Here is a 20878-nt window from a genome sequence, read left to right as displayed (position 1 = left end):
CCTCCTGTGTGTTTCATTCTCAGTTACAAGTCATACAGTGCATTCGGAAAGTATTCAGATCCCTTGACTTTTTCCACATTTTGACAAAGTGAAAAATGATTTTTAGACATTTTTTCAAATGTAATAAAAATAGAAAACAGAAATACCTTATTTACATAATATTCAGAACCTTTGCTATGAGACTCGAAATTGAGCTCAGGTGCATCCTTTTTCCATTGATCATCCTTGAGATGTTTCTACAACTTGATTGGAGTCCACCTGTGGTAAATTCAATTGATTGGACATGATTTGGAAAGGCACAACCCTGTCTATATAAGGTCCCACAGCTGACAGTGCATGTCAGAGTAAAAACCAAGCATTGAGGTCGAAGGAATTGTCCATAGAGCTCCGAGACAGGATTGTGTCAAGGTCTGGGGAAGGGTAACAAAAAATGTCTACAGCACTGAAGGTTCCCAAAAACACAGTGGCCTCCATCTTTCTTAAATGGAAGAAGTTTGGAACCACCAAGACTCTTCCTAGAGCTGGCCAAACTAAGATAAGGGCCTTGGTCAGGGAGGTGGCCAAGAACCCAATGGTCACTGACAGAGCTCCAGACTTCCTCTGTGGAGATGAAAATACGTATTTACCTGATCAATTTGATATTAATGGTTAACAATAAATATTTAACTGATAGTAAGACATTTCTGTCCTACTAGTGTCTGTGTTTATATGGTCGCCACTGAAGTTCCCTGCAGCTAATCTGGGCATATTGTCACTAGAGATGGCTTGAGCTGACAAATTAATTAAAGACTGCATTACATAGACAAGAATACGCTTTACTAGAGATAGCTTAGGAGTAGAAAAATCCCTCATTGTCTCAAAATCATCCTTGCAACTGGGAAACTAAGTTCAGATAACAACCCCGTGCAGATAACAACAGGATGAACCCAGAGTGGCTTATTATGCTCCTTGGTCTGCATGGGAGGGGTTGAACCAACCATGACTAAGCATTGTTATTGTCAGCTATGTACAGTTGAAGTCGAAAGTTTACATACACGTAGGTTGGAGTATTAAAACTTGCTTTTCAACCACTCCACAAATGTATTGTTAACAAACTATAGTTTTGGCATGTCGGTTAGGACATCTACTTTGTGCATGACACAAATAATTTTTCCAACAATTGTTTACACAAAGAGTATTTCACTTATAATTAACTGTATCACAATTCCAGTGGGTCAGATGTTTACATACACTAAGTTGACTGTGCCTTTAAACAGCTTGGAACATTCCAGAAAATTATGTCATGGCTTTAGAAGCTTCTGATAGGCTAATTGACATCATTTGAGTCAATTGGAGGTATACTGTACCTGTGGATGTACAGTGCCTTGCGAAAGTATTCGGCCCCCTTGAACTTTGCGACCTTTTGCCACATTTCAGGCTTCAAACATAAAGATATAAAACTGTATTTTTTTGTGAAGAATCAACAACAAGTAGGACACAATCATGAAGTGGAACGACATTTATTGGATATTTCAAACTTTTTTAACAAATCAAAAACTGAACAATTGGGCGTGCAAAATTATTCAGCCCCCTTAAGTTAATACTTTGTAGCGCCACCTTTTGCTGCGATTACAGCTGTAAGTCGCTTGGGGTATGTCTCTATCAGTTTTACACGTCGAGAGACTGAATTTTTTTCCCATTCCTCCTTGCAAAACAGCTCGAGCTCAGTGAGGTTGGATGGAGAGCATTTGTGAACAGCAGTTTTCAGTTCTTTCCACAGATTCTCGATTGGATTCAGGACTTTGACTTGGCCATTCTAACACCTGGATATGTTTATTATTGAACCATTCCACTGTAGATTTTGCTTTATGTTTTGGATCATTATCTTGTTGGAAGACAAATCTCCGTCCCAGTCTCAGGTCTTTTGCAGACTCCATCAGGTTTTCTTCCAGAATGGTCCTGTATTTGGCGCCATCCATCTTCCCATCAATTTTAACCATCTTCCCTGTCCCTGCTGAAGAAAAGCAGGCCCAAACCATGATGCTGCCACCACCATGTTTGACAGTGGGGATGGTGTGAGCTGTGTTGCTTTTACGCCAAACATAACGTTTTGCATTGTTGCCAAAAAGTTCAATTTTGGATTCATCTGACTAGAGCACCTTCTTCCACATGTTTGGTATGTCTCCCAGGTGGCTTGTGGCAAACTTTAAACAACACTTTTTATGGATATCTTTAAGAAATGGCTTTCTTCTTGCCACTCTTCCATAAAGGCCAGATTTGTGCAATATACGACTGATTGTTGTCCTATGGACAGAGTCTCCCACCTCAGCTGTAGATCTCTGCAGTTCATCCAGAGTGATCATGGGCCTCTTGGCTGCATCTCTGATCAGTCTCCACCAGTCTGGTTCATCCTAGGGAGTAAATTCCAAACGCCTGAAGGTACCACGTTCATCTGTACAAACAATAGTACACAAGTATAAACACCATGGGACCACGCAGCCGTCATACCCCTCAGGAAGAAGACGCGTTCTGTCTCTTAGAGATGAACGTACTTTGGTGCAAAAAGTGCAACTCAGTCACAGAACAACAACAAAGGACCTTGTGAAGATGCTGGAGGAAACAGGTACAAAAGTATCTATATCCACAGTAAAACGAGTCCTATATCGACATAACCTGAAAGGCTGCTCAGCAAGGAAGAAGCCACTGCTCCAAAACCGCATTAAAAAAAGCAAGACTACGATTTGCAACTGTACATGGGGACAAAGATCATACTTTTTGGAGAAATGTCATCTGGTCTGATGAAACAAAAACAGAGCTGTTGAGCCATAATGACCATTGTTATGTTTGGAGGAAAAAGGGGGACGCTTGCAAGCCGAGGAACACCATCCCAACCGTGAAGCACGGGGAAGCAACATCTCAAGACATCAGTCAGGAAGTTAAAGCTTGGTCGCAAATGGGTCTTTCAAATGGATAATGACTCCAAGCATACTTCCAAAGTTGTGGAGAAATTGCTTAAGGACAACAAAGTCAAGCTATTGGAGTTGCCATCACAAAGCCCTAACCTCAATCCTATAGAAAATGTGTTGGCAGAACTGAAAAAGCCAGATTTGAGATTCTTCAAAGTAGCCAGCCTTTGACTTGACGACAGCTTTGCACACTCTTGGCATTCTCCCAACCAACTTTATGAGGTATTCACCTGGACTGTATTTCAATTAACAGGTGTGTCTTGTTAAAAGTACATTTGTGTCATTTCTTTCCATCTTATTGCATTTGAGCCAATCAGTTGTGTTGTGACAAGGTAGGGGTGGTATACAGAAGATAGCCCTATTTTGTAAAAGACCATGTCCATATTATGTCAAGAACATCTCAAATAAGCAAAGAGAAACAACAGTACATTATTACTCTCTGCATGTGTGGTTCCAACCATGAAGCGTAGAGGAGGAGGTGTGATGGTGAGGGGATGCTTTGCTGTTGACACTGTCAGTGAATTATTTAGAATTCAAGGCACACTTAACCAGCATGGCTACCACAGCAATCTGCAGCGATAGAGTACACCATCCCATCTGGTTTGTGCTTAGTGGGACTATCATTTGTTTTTCTACAGGACAATGAACCAACACACCTCCAGGCTGTGTAAAGGGCTACTTGACCAAAAAGGAGAGTGATGGAGTGCTGCTTCAGATGACCTGGCCTCCACAATCACCTGACTTCAACCCAATTGAGATGGTTAGGGAAGAGTTGGATCACAGAATGAAGGAAAAGCAGCCAACTGTTGGAAAAGCATTCCAGGTGAAACTGGTTGAGAGAATGACAAGAGTGTGCAAAGCTGTCATCATTGCAAAGGGTGGATACGTTTAAGAATCTAAAATAAAATATATATTTTGATTTGTTTAACACTTTTTTTGGTTACTACATGATTCCATATGTGTTATTTCATAGTTGTGATTTCTTCACTATTATTTTACAATGTAGAAAATAGTAAAACATAAAGAAAAACCCTTGGATGAGTAGGTGTGTCCAAACCTTTCACTGGTACTGAATATGTATGTTTATTTGTATCAATTATTTTAAATATGAACACATTTGAATGAACACGTTTATAGTGTCAAATGTGTTAAATTATAGCCATGGTAATAAAGGCATATTCAACTCGGGGCTCGATGCATTCTCTGGAAAATAATGCAACTCCGCGGAAGGTCAGTACCACTCCGCTTGCGCGTTGTGGAACACATCGTTCATTATTTTCCATTCATGAATTATCCGTTACATACTGTATATTTTGAATGAGTTAACCACCTTGCAATGTTTGGAAATGCGGGCTTTTATTTTTAAGGTTTGCATTACCATAGAGAGGTGACATTATCGTTAGTGCTGCTAGCAAAATAGTAGTGTACAGTAGTTGTCAGGGGAATGGCGTGTTGTCCGTCTCAAAACAAACGCCACGAAGATATTTGTGGCAGAAATGAGAGGTCGGACGCATATTTTTTTTGTTTTTCAATGTAAATAGATGATCACTGCACCGAAAACCTTCGAATGTATAAATTGCACACCTTTTGATATGGCTCTTTTCCCTCTATTTTTGGAGGTGCGCAGCACGGACTGCTGAAACCGCAACGTGAACCAGAGACGTTGGATGCAGTCCTGTAAGTGTGATGTGTGTAGCTAGCTAATGTTACTGTGAATTCAACCAAAGTACTGCCAAGCCTCACGTTTCGTCGCTTATTGATTTATTTTACAGAAAATAATAACATTAACTTGCTAGTTGACAGGTACTGTAGCGGAGAATGTGGGTTGTATGACTATGCAATGATGATGATTGAGTCTGGGCAGTATGGATTGTGCACTCATGCGGTAACTTTTATGACTTAACGTAGCCTACCAGAAAGAACCGACTGCATTATTTAACACGTCAATTGACGTCTTTCTCGGTACCAGGGTCCAAAAGATACTCAGAACAACAAACCAGTGATAAGCTTATGGTCCATCATCATATCAGGTCAAATATGATTGAACCACAGGACTGCGACGACAGTGATGAACATGATGAAGCCGTTCCATTACCAACCCTACCCCCTATGCCACGAGAGCGGGTCCCGTTGCAGAGGAGCAACGTGTGCTCCCGCTCTTACTTCATGGTGGTAATGGTCTTTTTCCATGTATACATCATCAATGTCATTGCGCTACTCCTCTACGTGCACTACAACAACAGCCCTGGAGAGGTACTGGCCACCCCGAAGGCAAGCGGTGGAAGCAATCATCACAAGCCCCCCGAGTTCAATCAGCAACAGTCAGATTCTGGCTTTCAGCAGCATATGTACCTTCCACGCCTAGAGGGCATACGGGTGAGTTAAGGCCTTGATCACACCAACAAGGTTTTGCATTTTGGTACACCAGAAGTGTGTTCAAGTACAGTTGAAGTCGGAAGTTTACATACACTTAGATTGGAGTCATTAAAACTCGTTTTTTAACCACTCTACACATTTCTTGTTAACAAACTATAGTTTTGGCAAGTTGGTTAGGACATCTACTTTGTGCATGACACAAGTAATTTTTCCAAAAATTGTTTACAGACAGATTATTTCACTTATAATTCACTGTATCACAATTCCAGTGGGTCAGAAGTTTACATACAGTAAGTTGCCTTAATGACCATTGTTATGTTTGGAAGAAAAAGGGGGAAGCTTGTAAGCCGAAGAACACCATCCCAACCGTGAAGCACGGGGGTGGCAGCATCATGTTGTTGGGGTGCTTTGCTGTAGGAGGGACTGGTGCACTTCACAAAATAGATGGCATCATGAGGGAGGAAAATTATGTGGATATATGGAAGCAACATCTCAAGACATCAGTCAGGAAGTTTTATCTTGGTCGCAAATGGGTCTTCTAAATGGACAATGACCCCCAAGCATACTTCCAAAGTTGTGGCGAAATGGCTTAAGGACAACAAAGTCAAGGTATTGGAGTGGCCATCACAAAGGCCAGACCTCAATCCCAAAGAAAAGCTGTGGGCAGAACTGAAAAGGTGTGTGTGAACAAGGAGGCCTACAAACCTGACTGAGTTACACCAGCTCTGTCGGAGGAATGGGCCAAAATTCACCCAACTTATTGTGGGAAGCTTGCGTAAGGCTACCCACAACGTTTCACCCAAGTTAAACAATTCAAAGGCAATGCTACCAAATATTAATTGAGTGTATGTAAACCTCTGACCCACTGGGAATGAGATGAAATAAATAAACGCTGAAATAACAAATTCTCTCTAATATTATTCTGACATTTTACATTCTTAAAATAAAGTGGTGATCCTAACTGACCTAAGACAGGGAATTTTTTCTAGGATTAAATGTCAGGAATTGTGAAATACATTTTAAACTTGTGTTTTTGGCTAAGGTGTATGAAAACTTCCGACTTCAACAGAATTGCATTGCAGAGGCAGTTGCAGTGCGTTCTGTGGTGCATACATTGGATTTATTGAACGTATGCGTCAAACTGTGTAAGAAGACAGCTTGACAGAAATGGTAGCAGAAGGTGAATGTTGAACTTTTCCGCCACACATATCCAGATGACGGTGTGTAATATTTTGCGAAATGACGCTACAGGTGTGATCAAGGCGTAAGGATGCCTGTGTAGTTCTGTCTCTGTTTAGCCCAGAGCTTAACCTTACAGACAATAGTAGTCTATACGGTTCAGCGGTGGGCTAGTGTCTGTTGTGCTTTTCTTCTATGTGAATGGTGTGTTCCGTGCCATCTTGATGGCATGAAGTTATAGTCAGTGTTATTTTTTCACAGGTGGGCCATGTCCAGAAGTTGTCACTGATGCCAGGCAATGTGCATGAGATGCGGACCCTGAGTCTGAAGCCCCTGCTGTTTGGTGAGTGCTCTCTCTACTAAACTTCTGCTCTGCATTGCACCCCTCTGCACCATGTTAGTGGCTGATGCTGTCATTGCTCTCCAAGGGTGTGTGTGTGTGTGTGTGTGTGTGTGTGTGTGTGTGTGTGTGTGTGTGTGTGTGTGTGTGTGTGTGTGTGTGTGTGTGTGTGTGTGTGTGTGTGTGTGTGTGTGTGTGTGTGTGCGCGCGAGGGTGCATTCATACGTGCGTTTGTGTAAGTGTGTGCGTGCACTCATACGTGTGTTTGTTGCGTGCATGCGCTCAAACGGGTGTTTACGGTGTGCCTCTCTCTCCAGAGATCCCAGGGTTCCTGTCTGAAGAGGAGTGTCGTGTGGTGGTGCAGCTGGCCCAGCTGAAGGGCCTGATGGAGAGCCAGGTGATGGTGCCTGAGGGACAGGAGGAGCTGACGGAGCAGCTCAACCTCAGCCCTGAGGAGATCTTCAACCTGCTAGACCTCAACCAGGACGGACAGCTACAACTCCAGGAGGTGTGTGGGTGGGCAAGCAAGGATGTGTGTCTGTGAGCAGTAGTAGTCTTGCACAAGTGTGAGCCGGAACGGCTCATAGGAGCAGGAGCCTATATCCTGTTTCTGTAGCGTGAGGTTGTTTGATGTAGTACACCTCCTGGACAGGACGCTAGTCTATCATAAGGCCTCAAGCCCAATATATCTCCTTAACACTAGAACCATTAAAGCAGTCATTTTGACTGCTCATGAATAAAAATATACAGTGGGGCAAAAAATTATTTAGTCAGCCACCAATTGTGCAAGTTCTCCCACTTAAAAAGATGAGAGAGGCCTGTAATTTTCATCTTAGAGAAAAAATCCAGAAAATCACATTTTCTATTTCTTTTTTATGAATCTATTTGCAAATTATGGTGGAAAATAAGTATTTGGTCACCTACAAACAAGCAAGATTTCTGGCTCTCACAGACCTGTAACTTCTTATTTAAGAGGCTCCTCTGTCCTCCACTCGTTACCTGTATTAATGGCACCTGTTTGAACTTGTTATCAGTATAAAAGACACCTGTCCACAACCTCAAACAGTCACACTCCAAACTCCCCTATGGCCAAGACCAAAGAGCTGTCAAAGGACACCAGAAACAAAATTGTAGACCTGCACCAGGCTGGGAAGACTGAATCTGCAATAGGTAAGCAGCTTGGTTTGAAGACATCAACTGTGGGAGCAATTATTAGGAAATGGAAGACATACAAGACCACTGATAATCTCCCTCGATCTGGGGCTCCACGCAAGATCTCACCCCGTGGGGTCAAAATGATCACAAGAACGGTGAGCAAAAATCCCAGAACCACACGGGGGGACCTAGTGAATGACCTGCAGAGAGCTGGGACCAAAGTAACAAAGCCTACCATCAGTAACACACTACGCCGCCAGGGACTCAAATCCTGCAGTGCCAGACGTGTCCCCCTGCTTAAGCCAGTACATGTCCAGGCCCGTCTGATGTTTGCTAGAGCGCATTTGGATGATCCAGAAGAAGATTGGGAGAATGTCATATGGTCAGATGAAACCAAAATATAACTTTTTGGTAAAAACTAAACTCGTCGTGTTTGGAGGACAAAGAATGCTGAGTTGCATCCAAAGAACACCATACCTACTGTGAAGCATGGGGGTGGAAACATCATGCTTTGGGGCTGTTTTTCTGCAAAGGGACCAGGACGACAGATCCGTGTAAACTTTACACTGTAAAGGAAAGAATGAATGGGCCCATGTATCGTGAGATTTTGAGTGAAAACCTCCTTCCATCAGCAAGGGCATTGAAGATGAAACGTGGCTGGGTCTTTCAGCATGACAATGATCCCAAACACACCTCCCGGGCAACGAAGGAGTGGCTTCGTAAGAAGCATTTCAAGGTCCTGGAGTGGCCTAGCCAGTCTCCAGATCTCAACCCCATAGAAAATCTTTGGAGGGAGTTGAAAGTCTGTGTTGCCCAGCAACAGCCCCAAAACATCACTGCTCTAGAGGAGATCTGCATGGAGGAAGTGTGTGAAAACGTTTGACCTCTGTCATTGCCAACAAAGGGTATATAACAAAGTATTGAGATAAACTTTTGTTATTGACCAAATACTTATTTTCCACCATAATTTTCAAATAAATTCATAAAAAATCGTACAATGTGATTTTCTGGATTTTTTTTCTTCTCATTTTGTCTGTCATAGTTGAGGTGTACCTATGATGAAAATTACAGGCCTCTCTCATCTTTTTAAGTGGGAGAACTTGCACAATTGGTGGCTGACTAAATACTTTTTTGCCCAACTGTATATTACTCCTTCATTTTTAAAGTCATTCCCCCCTTCGTCCTTGACTTTTCCTAAATAAGTCTATATAACACACTGCCGTTGTTAAAATCTTAAAATCACAAACGGAACTGGAGTTATAACCACTATAGTAGGGAGTGTCATTTTTTAAATAATTTCCCTGTGTTGCCTCCTCCTGACAGTATATACTGCCTCGCTCCATCTCCCGACAGTGGAAGGTGCCGTGCCCAGTTGATAATCGCCTCGGAACTGAACCTAAACTATACCGAAATGAATTTCACACAAACAACAGATGAAATAAATTAAGAAAAGTATGATGGGGGAGTTGATGAGTTAGGGGAAGCGAACAATGCATAATTATGTAATCACCAATTGTGAATGAAGAACAGGGCAGGCCATTCTATTGTATTGGTATATTCCAATTAGAGGTCGACCGATTATGATCTTTCAACGCCGGTACCGATTATTGGAGGACCAAACCGATTAATCAGCCAATTTTTTATATATATATTTGTAATAATGACAATTACAACAATACTGAATGAACAATGAACCCTACATTAACTTAATATAATACATAAATAAAATCTATTTAGTCTCAAACAAATAATGAAACATGTTCAATTTGGTTTAAATAATTCAAAAACTGTTTGAACATTTTATTTGTTTAAGTTGCTTGCTCAGAACATGAGAACATATAGAAGCTGGTGGTTCAATATTCCCAGAAGTTTTAGGTTGTAGTTATTATAGGAATTATGACACGTCAACTATTTCTCTCTATACCATTTGTATTTCATATACCTTTGACTATTGGATGTTCTTATAGGCACTATGTCACGGGATCGGTTCAGCGTTACCTCCGTTTTTTTTTAAGGCAAAGAAACAAGAACGCGACACCTGGAAAACAGACGTGCGCCATGGTAGCCAACGTTTCAGAACTAGTTTGTACAGAACCGCATTACATGTTACAAACCAGGAGACGACATCGCTGTTGATTAACAATTGTCTGCACAACTCCAGGGGAGGAGACAGTACCAGGTGGCCAGATGCACTAAGACCAGAATCCAAGACACCTGTGTTGCCTGCAAGCGACGTGTTTGTGCTAAGTGTGTCGAGCAAGTGAAAGTGGCGAAGATTTGTGTTGACCGTTAGGAAAAGCGCTAACAATGAATTAAATCCAACTGATGCCATTGCGTGAAGACACACACCATGTGAGCAAGGTCACAGAGCTACTGACAATCATTTATTATTTTTCTTTTACTGCTGTCATATCCACACTTCTATTCATTATAATGCCATTTTTACTGTTGTGCTGATTTTCACTATTTATCACGCACACTTATAATGATGTTTAGGCTACTGGTGTTTTCATCATTTGACCGCACCTCTCGGTGGTTGAGGTATTTTTATTTTGTCTTTATGGAAAGAAGCTGTTACTGTGTTCCAACACACATGCTTTCTCTTTCATTGTTGTAAGAAAGGCACTCCACAAATAAAATTGAACACTCAAATGTTTTGGTTTTTACATTAAAAGTAACAGCTTACAGTAACATAAACTAATGAAAATGCTATTGTGTTTTTGCGATAGCGTTTATGACATTTATTAATTATACTGTTAGTGTTGGAGTCAGAATGACTGCTCATTAGCTTGAAGGGGGGGTCTCTCGAGGCCCAGCGGTTCTCATGTTAATGCTGAGTGCTAAGCAGAGACTCATCGGGTCCCATTTTTTTTAATCAGCCGTTGTTGTGACTCAGCCAGGGAACGATTCACCTGAACCTTCCAATCTCAGGGCGGACACTCTAACCACAAGGCCACTGAGTGGAGTGAACACACATCATTAATCATAGTGTGGTGGTACTGGAGCAGCAAATGTAGAAATGTATTTTGTTCCTTTTTTATAATGGATCAATAAACATGTATCGTATTATCTTCTTTATGTGTGATTTATTCATGTTCCTGGGCCTCCTACAGATATTGACACATTCACGAGTGAGGGATGGGATCTGGCTGACACCAGAGAATCTGAAAGAGATCTATGCTGGACTGAAGGCTGACCCTGACGGTAACGGTAAGGGTCATTCTCGACACGGGCCTCTTTGTGATAGGTAGACACCTCTGTCTCTATGCATACAGAGCTAATATTTTCAGGCTGCTCATATTGGATATCTGCGTCTGTATGCGACCCACTTTGTGCCTGTAGGTGACATCTTTGTGTCTGTGTTAGGCTTGCTGAGCCTGGAGGAGTTCAGGCTCCTGGGCAGTGATGCGTTCCAGCGTTTCTTGCAGCAGCGCGGGGTGAAGAGCAGCCAGCTGGTCAGGAACAGCAGACACACCTGGCTATACCAGGGACAGGGGGCACACCAGGTTCTCCGAGACCTCAAGAAGAGGTGAGGAGAACATAATTGTCAACTGTTGCCCTAGCCTCTTCACGGGCCTCTCTCTCTCTTATGGCCCCTCTCTCTCTCTCCTGGCCCCTCTCTCTCTCTCCTGGCCCCTCTCACTCTCTCTCCTGGCCCCTCTCTCTCTCTTCTGGTCCCTCTCTCTCTCTCTCCTGGCCCCTCTCTCTCTCTCCTGGCCCCTCTCTCTCTCTCCTGGCCCCTCTCTCTCTCTCTCCTGGCTCCTCTCTCTCTCTCCTGGCCCCTCTCTCTCTCTCCTGGCCCCTCTCTCTCTCTCTCCTGGCCCCTCTCTCTCTCTTTCCTGGCCCCTCTCTCTCTCTCCTGGCCCCTCTCACTCTCTCTCTCTCTCTCTCCTGGCCCCTCTTTCTCTCTTTCTCTCTCTCTCAATTTAATTCAATTGACTTTTTTTGACATGGCAAGTTCATTACAGTTTTTCTCAGTCGCTTTGGTGCATTTTTCACATCATCCCTAACATGTGCAAAATAATAAGTCCATTTCTCAGAACAATTTGTACAAACTGCAATATACAATAGATACGTTTCTAAAGCTAGTCAGTCACTAAAAATCCTTAGTACATCTCTCAAAAGTAAATATTCATGCCAATGATCATGTCAGTGTCATCAGAATGATAAGTCATTGAGTCATTGTTCACGAACAAGGTCATCAAAATGTTTAGGCATGTTGTCAATGTAACTGTGTACTTTGACAGTATTACCTGATGTAAACTTAGGCTACAGTTTGGATGACAGTGACTGTATTGAAAATGCACAAGGCTGCACTTCTATGGCATATATCAATTTCAACAGTACTATTTACATATTACTGTATGTGGGTTATTGATTGAAAGAGACTGGACAACCCAAGGGGCACAAAGGAAAAAAACTAAATTAGAAAGAAACACAGGAAACCACCCCTAAGGCACAACTTTGCCCGCAGCACTGTTGTGCTGTCTCTACACATCCAGACCTCCCTGTCTGTCAGCCCACATATTCTCATCCACATCACACCGGATATTTTCCCTTCCAATGCAACGTGGAAAGAATCTTTTGGAATGCCCTATCCATCCTCTGCAGGCGTCTACTGTGATGTCCTCACATGCTGCATCCATTGCAGCCAGCAGGGTCATCTGTGTGTGTGGCTGACGATCGTACACCTTCCACCTCCAATGCTGAAAATAACTCCTCAATTGGGTTAAGGAATGGTGAATAAGGTGGGAGGAATTCTATGAGCATCCTCGGGTGGGTCACAAACCATTGCATTATGATGTTTGATTGATGGAAACTCAAATTATCACAAATGTCCACATACTTTGGCAAATCCTCTCTAAACAGACCCCTCTCATCATCAGGGATCATCAGGGATGAGAGCCCTGTAGAGAGTCACTAAAAAGTTGAGTAGATGCTGGGTGTTGCATGGCCCTATAAGGGGGATATGGGTTAGGACACCATGCTCCGAAATAGCAGCACACATGGTGATATTTCCTCCCCGTTGGCCTGGCAAATCCACAGTAGCTCTGTGACCGATGATATTCCGACCCCGCCTTCTGCATTTGGTCAGGTTGAAGCCAGCCTCATCCACGTATACAAAGTTGTGAGAGGGTTCACTTGATTCCAACTCCATTATACGCTATATCCCAGAACACACAATTGAATTTGTTTTGGTAAGGAAGAGTGACATAAAATGTACATATTGCATGTTCCTTCCACAGCAATGGAAATGTGTGCAGTTTATGCTTACTGTACTATGTATCACTATAAAATGTTTCTGTAAAGTAGTTACATAGATATATGTTTTACCTGTACATACTGGTACCGTAGCTCCTTAACTCTGTCCTCATTCCTTTGGAATGGTACACGGTACAGCTGTTTCATACTCATCTGGTTTCTATGCAGCACCCTGTCGATGGTTGAGATGCTAACCATATGGATGTTTTCAAATGCATCGTTGTCTTCTATAATGGTCCTTTGTATTTCCCTGAGTCTCATGGCATTATTTGCTCGGACCATGGTGCATCGCACACTTTCACATAGACAAAAACTATGCGAACACACATTTTACTGTAAAACATACAGGTGGGTGCATGTAAGGTGCAGTATGTATCTGTATAGAGTATATTTCTGTATGCTGTGAAATACAAGTGGACTACTGTAATATGAAGCATTGTAGGAAGTATACAGTATACTGCTTATATACAGTAACAGTGCACTGTACATTGGTGGACATAACTGTTCTCTCTTCGAAACGTTTGAACTATTGAGGACACGGTTGATCTCCCAATTTTCGGCTGCACCCTTCGACCCACCTCAGCCATTGTAAGGCCATGATTGACAACATGGTCTACAATAGTGGCCCTTATGTCATCAGATATGCGCCTATGTCCTCTTCTGCCTCTTCCTCTGTTTTGCCTTCCACCACGCATCCTTGCTCCTCTTCTTCCTCCTCTTGGCTGTTGACCCTGTTCGTTTCCTGGTCCATCCATTATTGGAAAATTGCAACTCTGTGTTGTGGTCTGTCTATATATGCTTGCCAATTGATTCTTCATGAGATGCACCTTTGAGCAATTTAGACAACTGGTTGATTGTTGGTTGAACTAACACTTTACATTCCTTCATGAGTGAGGGTCAATTTCACCTGCACGATTCATCAATTCATGTTTTTGTACAAAAGGTCTAATAGAAATGTGTAAAACTATGCTTGACAGTTTATGACAAATAGTTCAACAATTTTGCATGTAATGGCTTATGCAAGGAACTAATGCCTAGATGTTTTGAGGGGTAAGACTATTCAACAGAGAACCATCTACTATATTTTGATCAACATGACATGAGCAATTGATCATGTGGAAAAAAGCTGACACTTGTACATTATCAATTGCAATTTGTTCAAAGGAATAAGAAATTGCTTTAATGATGTGCACAAGTGACTAGATGATTTGGAATTTGTACAAGTAGTATCAAGAATTGCACTTTTGATCTAAGAAATGCACCAAAGCGACTGAGAAAAACTGTATTACTTACATTGTCAAAGTATACATATCGAAAAAAGAAAAACAAATGTACATATATAAAATAGATACATATTTATATATAAATAAATGGTGCGACCAAACAGCAATAATAATAGTAGTAGTGGACATGGGATTACCATTAACAACAACTACAACAACAATATTAATGAGAACAACAATACATTAAAGCAGTGGTATTAGACCAGTGTCAACATGACTGAGATATATGACATGAAGTGGTATGAAAGACAAAACAAAACAAGATGGGAAATATTATCGACATTACTTTGCACTTTTCACTGGTCGTCCCTCAGGTTGTGGCAGGAGAACACATATTTGGCTGCCAAAACTGCACATTTTGGCTTTTCACCCAATAAATATTAGATTTTTTCTTCATCATTTATAGTTTCAAATTATTTGTATTGAATTATAATTTTGGGAAAGAAATATTCTCTTAGGCCTGAGTAATTGTCACAGTGTAATAGGAAATGCAGCTCTGTCTCTACCTCTCCCCTGGAGCAGAGTGAGCACAGCCTGTCCTCTCTGGGCAGCCAGGTTTGTCTGTGATGACCGGTCTCTATAGCCAGACTGTGCTCACTGAGTCTGTACCTAGTCAATGTTTTCCTCAGTTTTCTATCAGTCACAGTGGTCAGATAGTCTGCCACCATGTACTGTCTGTTTAGAGCCAAATAGCATTGAAGTTTACTTTGATTTTTTTGTGGTGTCTTTCCAATAGGTGATATATTTCTATTTTTGTTTTGTGATGATTTGGTTGGGCCAGATTTTCTGAGTGCTGTCCTGAGGCTCTATGGGGTTGGTTTGGGTTGGTGAACTGAGCCTCAGAACCAGCTGGCTGAGGGGACTCTTCTCTTTTTTTCATCTCTTGAAATTGTAGAGCTGTGTGATGGAATGTTTTGGGGTCACTTGTTTTTAGATGGTTGTAAAATGTTCAAACACATTAATAAACGGTTGGAGTCAAACACCATGGCCAAGGTTATCAGAATCTGATGTTAAGGATTTTTGTCCCTATTTCTCCCCCTCCATTTGTCCTCCATAGGGTGGCCCGTCTGACCCGGATGCCCTCTGCGTTGGTGGACCTGAGTGAGCCCCTCCAGGTGGTACGTTATGAGCAGGGAGGCCACTACCACGCCCACCACGACAGCGGCCCTGTCTACCCTGAGACCGCCTGCACGCACACGCGCCTCGCTGCCAACACCTCCACACCCTTCGAGACCTCCTGCAGGTGAGAGAGAGTTGTGTTGAGTCAGGCAGCGCCTCGTCCTTGGCCTTGTTTTGACGATGCTGTATAGGGGAGAATCTGGATAGACACCCTTCAGATTAAGACGGTTAGATTGAGTGATAATGTAGTGTAACGTCTGTGTACTTTATGTGGATATGTTTGTGTAACTTAGCACATATCAATATATCAGGTAGTTTGTGACTAAGCCTCACATTTCCATGGTGTGGTTGGTCTGTGTGCGGATGTGTGTTCCAGTATGTGTCTGTATTAAATGTGTGTGTTGCACACCCAGGTACATCACCGTTCTCTTCTACCTGAACTCGGTTGAGGGGGGCGGGGAGACCGCGTTCCCTGTGGCAGACAACAGGACCTATGAGGAAGTGGTGCGTTATGGTCTGTCTGTGTGTGTGTTCTTGTGTGTTTATATTAGGGCTGGGAATTGCCGGGAACCTCACAATACGATATTATCACGATACTTGGGTGCCGATGTGATATGTATTGCAATTCAATTTGGATTGCGATTCGATACTTTTATTTTATTGCGATTCAACGTTCCAAACATATTGTTAACCATATGTCTGCTGCAGAGGGATGAGAGAACACGTTTTGATCAGTCATGGAAATAAAAGTGCTGGAAATAAATAGAATTTAAAGAAGAAGATGGAGGACAAGCTATGAAGGAAAAAACCTGGAGTTTTAGTGCAGGTATAGCCAACTAGCGCAAAAATAATATTGCAGTATTGTCAAAACAATACGATATAGCGTTAACAAAATCGATATGTAATTGTATCGACCCCCCCCCCCATCATTAGTTTATGTATCTATATTAAACATTTCCATGTTTGTCGGTGTACCGATATGTTTTTCTCAACGTTATTAATGAGTGATTGTGTTTGTGTTTTCAGTCTCTGATCCAGAACAATGTGGATCTAATGGACACGAGGAAGAACTGTGATAGGAGCAACCTGAGGGTAAAGCCTACTAAAGGGACAGCCGTGTTCTGGTACAACTACCTTTCTGACGGACAAGGTACAGACTGTACACAGTACTCCCTCACACATAGCACGGCCCTTCTATACTAAACAAAAATATAAACGCAACATGTAAAGTGTTGGTCCTATGTTTCATGAGCTGAAATAAAATATCCCAGAAATGTTCCATACGCACAAAAAGCTTATTTCTCTCAGATTTTGTTCACAAATTTGTTTACATCTCTTTTAGTGAACATTTCTCATTTACCAAGATAATCCATACACCTGACAGATGTGGCATATCAGGAAGCTGATTCAACAGCATGATCATTACACAGGTGCACCTTGTGCTGTGGACAATAAACGACCTCTAAAATTTGCAGTTTTATCACACAGCACAATGCCACAGATGTCTCAAGTTTTGAGGGAGCATGCAATTGGCATGCTGACTGCAGGAATGTCCACCAGAGCTGTTGCCAAATAATATAATGTTAATTTCTCTACCAAAAGCTACCTCCAACATCGTTTTAGAGATTTTGGCAGTACATCCAACCGGCAGACCACGTGTAACCAGGCCAGGACCTCCACATCTGGCTTCTTTATCTGCGGGATTGTCTGACACCAGGCACCCGGATAGCTTATAAAACTGAGGAGTATTTCTGTCTTGTGGGGTAAAACTAATTCTGGATGCGCCCCTGCCCAGTCATGTGAAATCCATAGATTAGGGCTTAATTTATTTATTTAAATTGACTGATTTCATTGTGTCTGTTCCTTGTCAATGTAAAATCATTGAAATTGTTGCATTCATATTTTAGTTCAGTATATAAACACACTAATACAGCTTAATTACTGCCCCTCAGACAGCCTACTCAACGTATTGTACACACATAGCAATTGACCCCATTTCATTCATTCACTGCTGTTCAGGTCCTTATTTAAAAACTGTAGTCCGTGTTGTTTTGATGAAGGTTAGGCCCACTGTTGTAGAAATACATTGAAAGAGAATCTGCCTGCTAGTCCACATGGTAGTTATCAGTTCTACTGTTATCAGAGCCTCTGTTGAATACTGTACTCACTGCTCTCTGTTACACACAGGCTGGGTGGGGGAGCAGGATGAGTACTCTCTGCATGGCGGCTGTGTGGTCACCCGCGGCACTAAGTGGGTGGCCAATAACTGGATCAACATCGACCCAGACTACCAGCGCCAGGCTCGCTACCAGCAGCTGGTGTCACAGCAGGGGGAAGAGGACGAGGAAGAGGGGGAGGACGAGGGGGAGCAGTCTCAGCCCCGCCCTGAACAACTGCAAACTGCTGACTCCCATCAGGAACTGTAGCTGTACTGCTGTAGCCTAGAAACCGAAAAACAATGACCTCCCCTTAGGTCCACTAATTACACTAGTTCCAATCTCAGAAGAGTTATGGGTGGTCCAGACTTTGTAGTTAGTGGGCCTAGACCTCCCCCACCCCTCTTCTTCAGCCTAAAGCTACCACAAAGATACCTCTCTACCCACCTCCCCAACCTAACTTGACTCTGCCATGCTGTGCACAACCTCCCATGACGACACCTCTGCGGCCAGTACATAGAGAGATAGTTGATATTCAGGGACTGTGGTAACTTTGGATTTATGCAACTGAGAAGGGGTCTAATGTTGTTGTTCAGATGTCCTTGTTTGTTCACTATTAGTTGTGTTTTCTCAGCTGAATTTATGCATACTTCCAAACTTTGTTTACGTTATATACTTATGCACAATTTTACCTTCTGTGTGTCACAAAACATTAGTGTTATATTTTTTTGTGAGTGAGACTGACCACATTGTGGAGGGGGGGGCGTGGGTCGACTATGCTACTACTTGCATGTACGTACCTTTGTATGAGCTGTTAGGTTAGACTTTATACAGGTTATTAGTGTGTCATGATAGCCATAGACGACTTTATAGACTGTCAGCTGTAATCCTCGTTTTCTTTTAGCTTGACGATGTCTGTCATCACCCAAAGACCCCCCCATCCATGTGATGAAGCATGTTAACTGTTATTTAAGTGTTGCACAAATTCACTTCATTATTTTATTTGTTAGTTTGTTTATTTATTCGACATTCTTTATGTATATACAATACCAGTCAAATGTTTGGACACACCTACTCATTCAAGGGTTTTTCTTTATTTTGACTATTTTCTACATTGTAGAATAATAGTGAAGACATCAAAACTATGAAATAACACAAATAGAATCATGTAGTAACCAAAAAAGTGTTTAACAAATCAAAATATGTTTTATATTTTACATTTTTCAAAGTAGCCACCATTTGCCTTGATGACAGCTTTGCACTCTCTTGGCATTCTCTCAACCAGCTTCATGAGGTAGTCACCTGGAATGCATTTCAATTAGTTGTTGCAACAAGGTAGGGGTGGTATACAGAAGATAGCCCTATTTGGTAAAATACCAAATCCATATTATAGAAAGAACAGCTCAAAGAAGCAAAGAGAAACAACCATCTATAATTATTTTAAGACATCAAGGTCAGTCAACACGGAACATTTCAGGAACTTTGAAAGTTTATTTAAGTGTAGTCCAAAAAACCATCAACACTATGATGAAACTGGCTCTCATGAGGACCGCCACAGGAAAGGAAGATCCAGAGTTTCCTCTGCTGTAGATGATGAGTTCATTAGAGTTACCAGCCTCAGAAATTGCAGCCCAAATAAATGTTTCACAGAGTTCAAGTATCAGACACATCTCAACATCAACTGTTCAGAGGAGACTGTGTAAATCAGGCCCCCGTGGTTGAATTGCTGCAAATAAACCCCTACTAAAGGACACGAATAAGAAGAAGAGACTTGCTTGGGCCAAGAAACACGAGCAATGGACTTTAGACTGGTGAAAATCTGTCCTTTGGTCTGATTAGTCCAAATTTGCGATTTTTGGTTACAACCGCCGTGTCTTTGTGAGACGCTGAGTAGGTGAACGGATCTCTGCATGTGTGTTTCCCACTTGAAGCATAGAGGAGGAGGTGTGATGGTGTGGGGGTGCTTTGCTGGGGACACTGTCAGTGATTTATTTAGAATTCAAGGCACACTTAACCGGCATGTCTACCACAGTATTCTGCAGAGATACGCCATCCCATCTGGTTTGTGCTTAGTGGGACTATCATTTGTTTTTCAACAGGGCAATGAACCAACACACATCCAGGCTGTGTAAAGGCTTTTTGACCAAGAAGGAGAGTGATGGAGTGCTGCACCAGATGATCTGGCCTCCACAATCACCTGACCTCAACCCAATTGAGATGGTTAGGGATGAGTTGGACCGCAGAGTGAAGGATAAGCAGCCAACAAGTGCTCAGCATATGTGGGAACTCCTTTAAGATTGTTGGAAAAGCATTCCAGGTGAAGCTGGTTGAGAGAATACCAAGAGTGTGCAAAGCTGTCATCAAGGCAAAGGGTGGCTACTTTAAAAAATCTAAAATGTAAAATATATGACTGGTACTGTATATATGTCTGCTTGTGTCACTTGCATCCATTACTTCTCATCCTACTACAGGTATTGAATTTCTATTTATTTGAAGTATTATTTATTACTTATTTATTCCAAATGTTTCACTTTCCACGTTGTGTTGTTCATTGTTTCCAAATGCACTGAATCACTTTCCTCTGCTCCAAATAAAGTTTACTTTAGATTTTGAATTATAGAGAGTTATTTCTCTCATTTCATTGGAGTCACAGAGGAGCGAGTGAGGCCAATTGCCAAAGCTGTTCGTGACAACACTGGCACACCCATAAAAACTTTCAGGATTTTATTGTAATTTCATAAAATGTAAAGTATATAAATGAATACTTTCCAACTATTTAAAAATCCTAAATATATTAAATGACAAAGCTGTAAAACATTATCCTTAATATAACCCATAAACTAAGTGAATTCCGTTGGTGTATAATATGAGGGTTTCAGCATATAATATCCTTACATTTTTTTCCACTTTTACTTATTTTACTCTGTCGATATGTGTTTTGGGGCAAAACTTTTGTGAAAAAAGTCCAAAGTTAGAAGAGTTGCAGAGTTAATAGGAAATTATGTCATTGTTGATTAGATGCTTTTTTTCATTATTTGGGTTGTTTTCTCTTGAATCATATGG

At 41.8% G+C, this 20878-nt stretch overlaps 1 protein-coding gene across 1 annotated transcript; it reads left to right on the top strand.

Annotated features, from left to right (window-relative positions):
* The first annotated feature begins 4346 nt into the window (after positions 1-4346).
* Positions 4347-20432, top strand: LOC139370917 (prolyl 4-hydroxylase, transmembrane b). Its single transcript, XM_071110802.1, has 10 exons — positions 4347-4622; positions 4915-5321; positions 6762-6843; positions 7158-7348; positions 11109-11205; positions 11362-11524; positions 15598-15783; positions 16073-16163; positions 16686-16809; positions 17847-20432. The coding sequence occupies exons 1-10, from the start codon at positions 4613-4615 to the stop codon at positions 18083-18085; spliced, it is 1590 nt and encodes a 529-aa protein (XP_070966903.1). The 5' UTR covers positions 4347-4612; the 3' UTR covers positions 18086-20432.
* The last annotated feature ends 446 nt before the right edge of the window (positions 20433-20878 follow it).

This window comes from Oncorhynchus clarkii, chromosome 17, assembly GCF_045791955.1.
Source record: "Oncorhynchus clarkii lewisi isolate Uvic-CL-2024 chromosome 17, UVic_Ocla_1.0, whole genome shotgun sequence".
NCBI classification, from domain to species: Eukaryota; Metazoa; Chordata; class Actinopteri; order Salmoniformes; family Salmonidae; genus Oncorhynchus; species Oncorhynchus clarkii.
The sequence above is the reverse complement of the archived record's forward strand: the minus strand, read 5'-3'. Positions and strand labels throughout refer to the sequence as shown.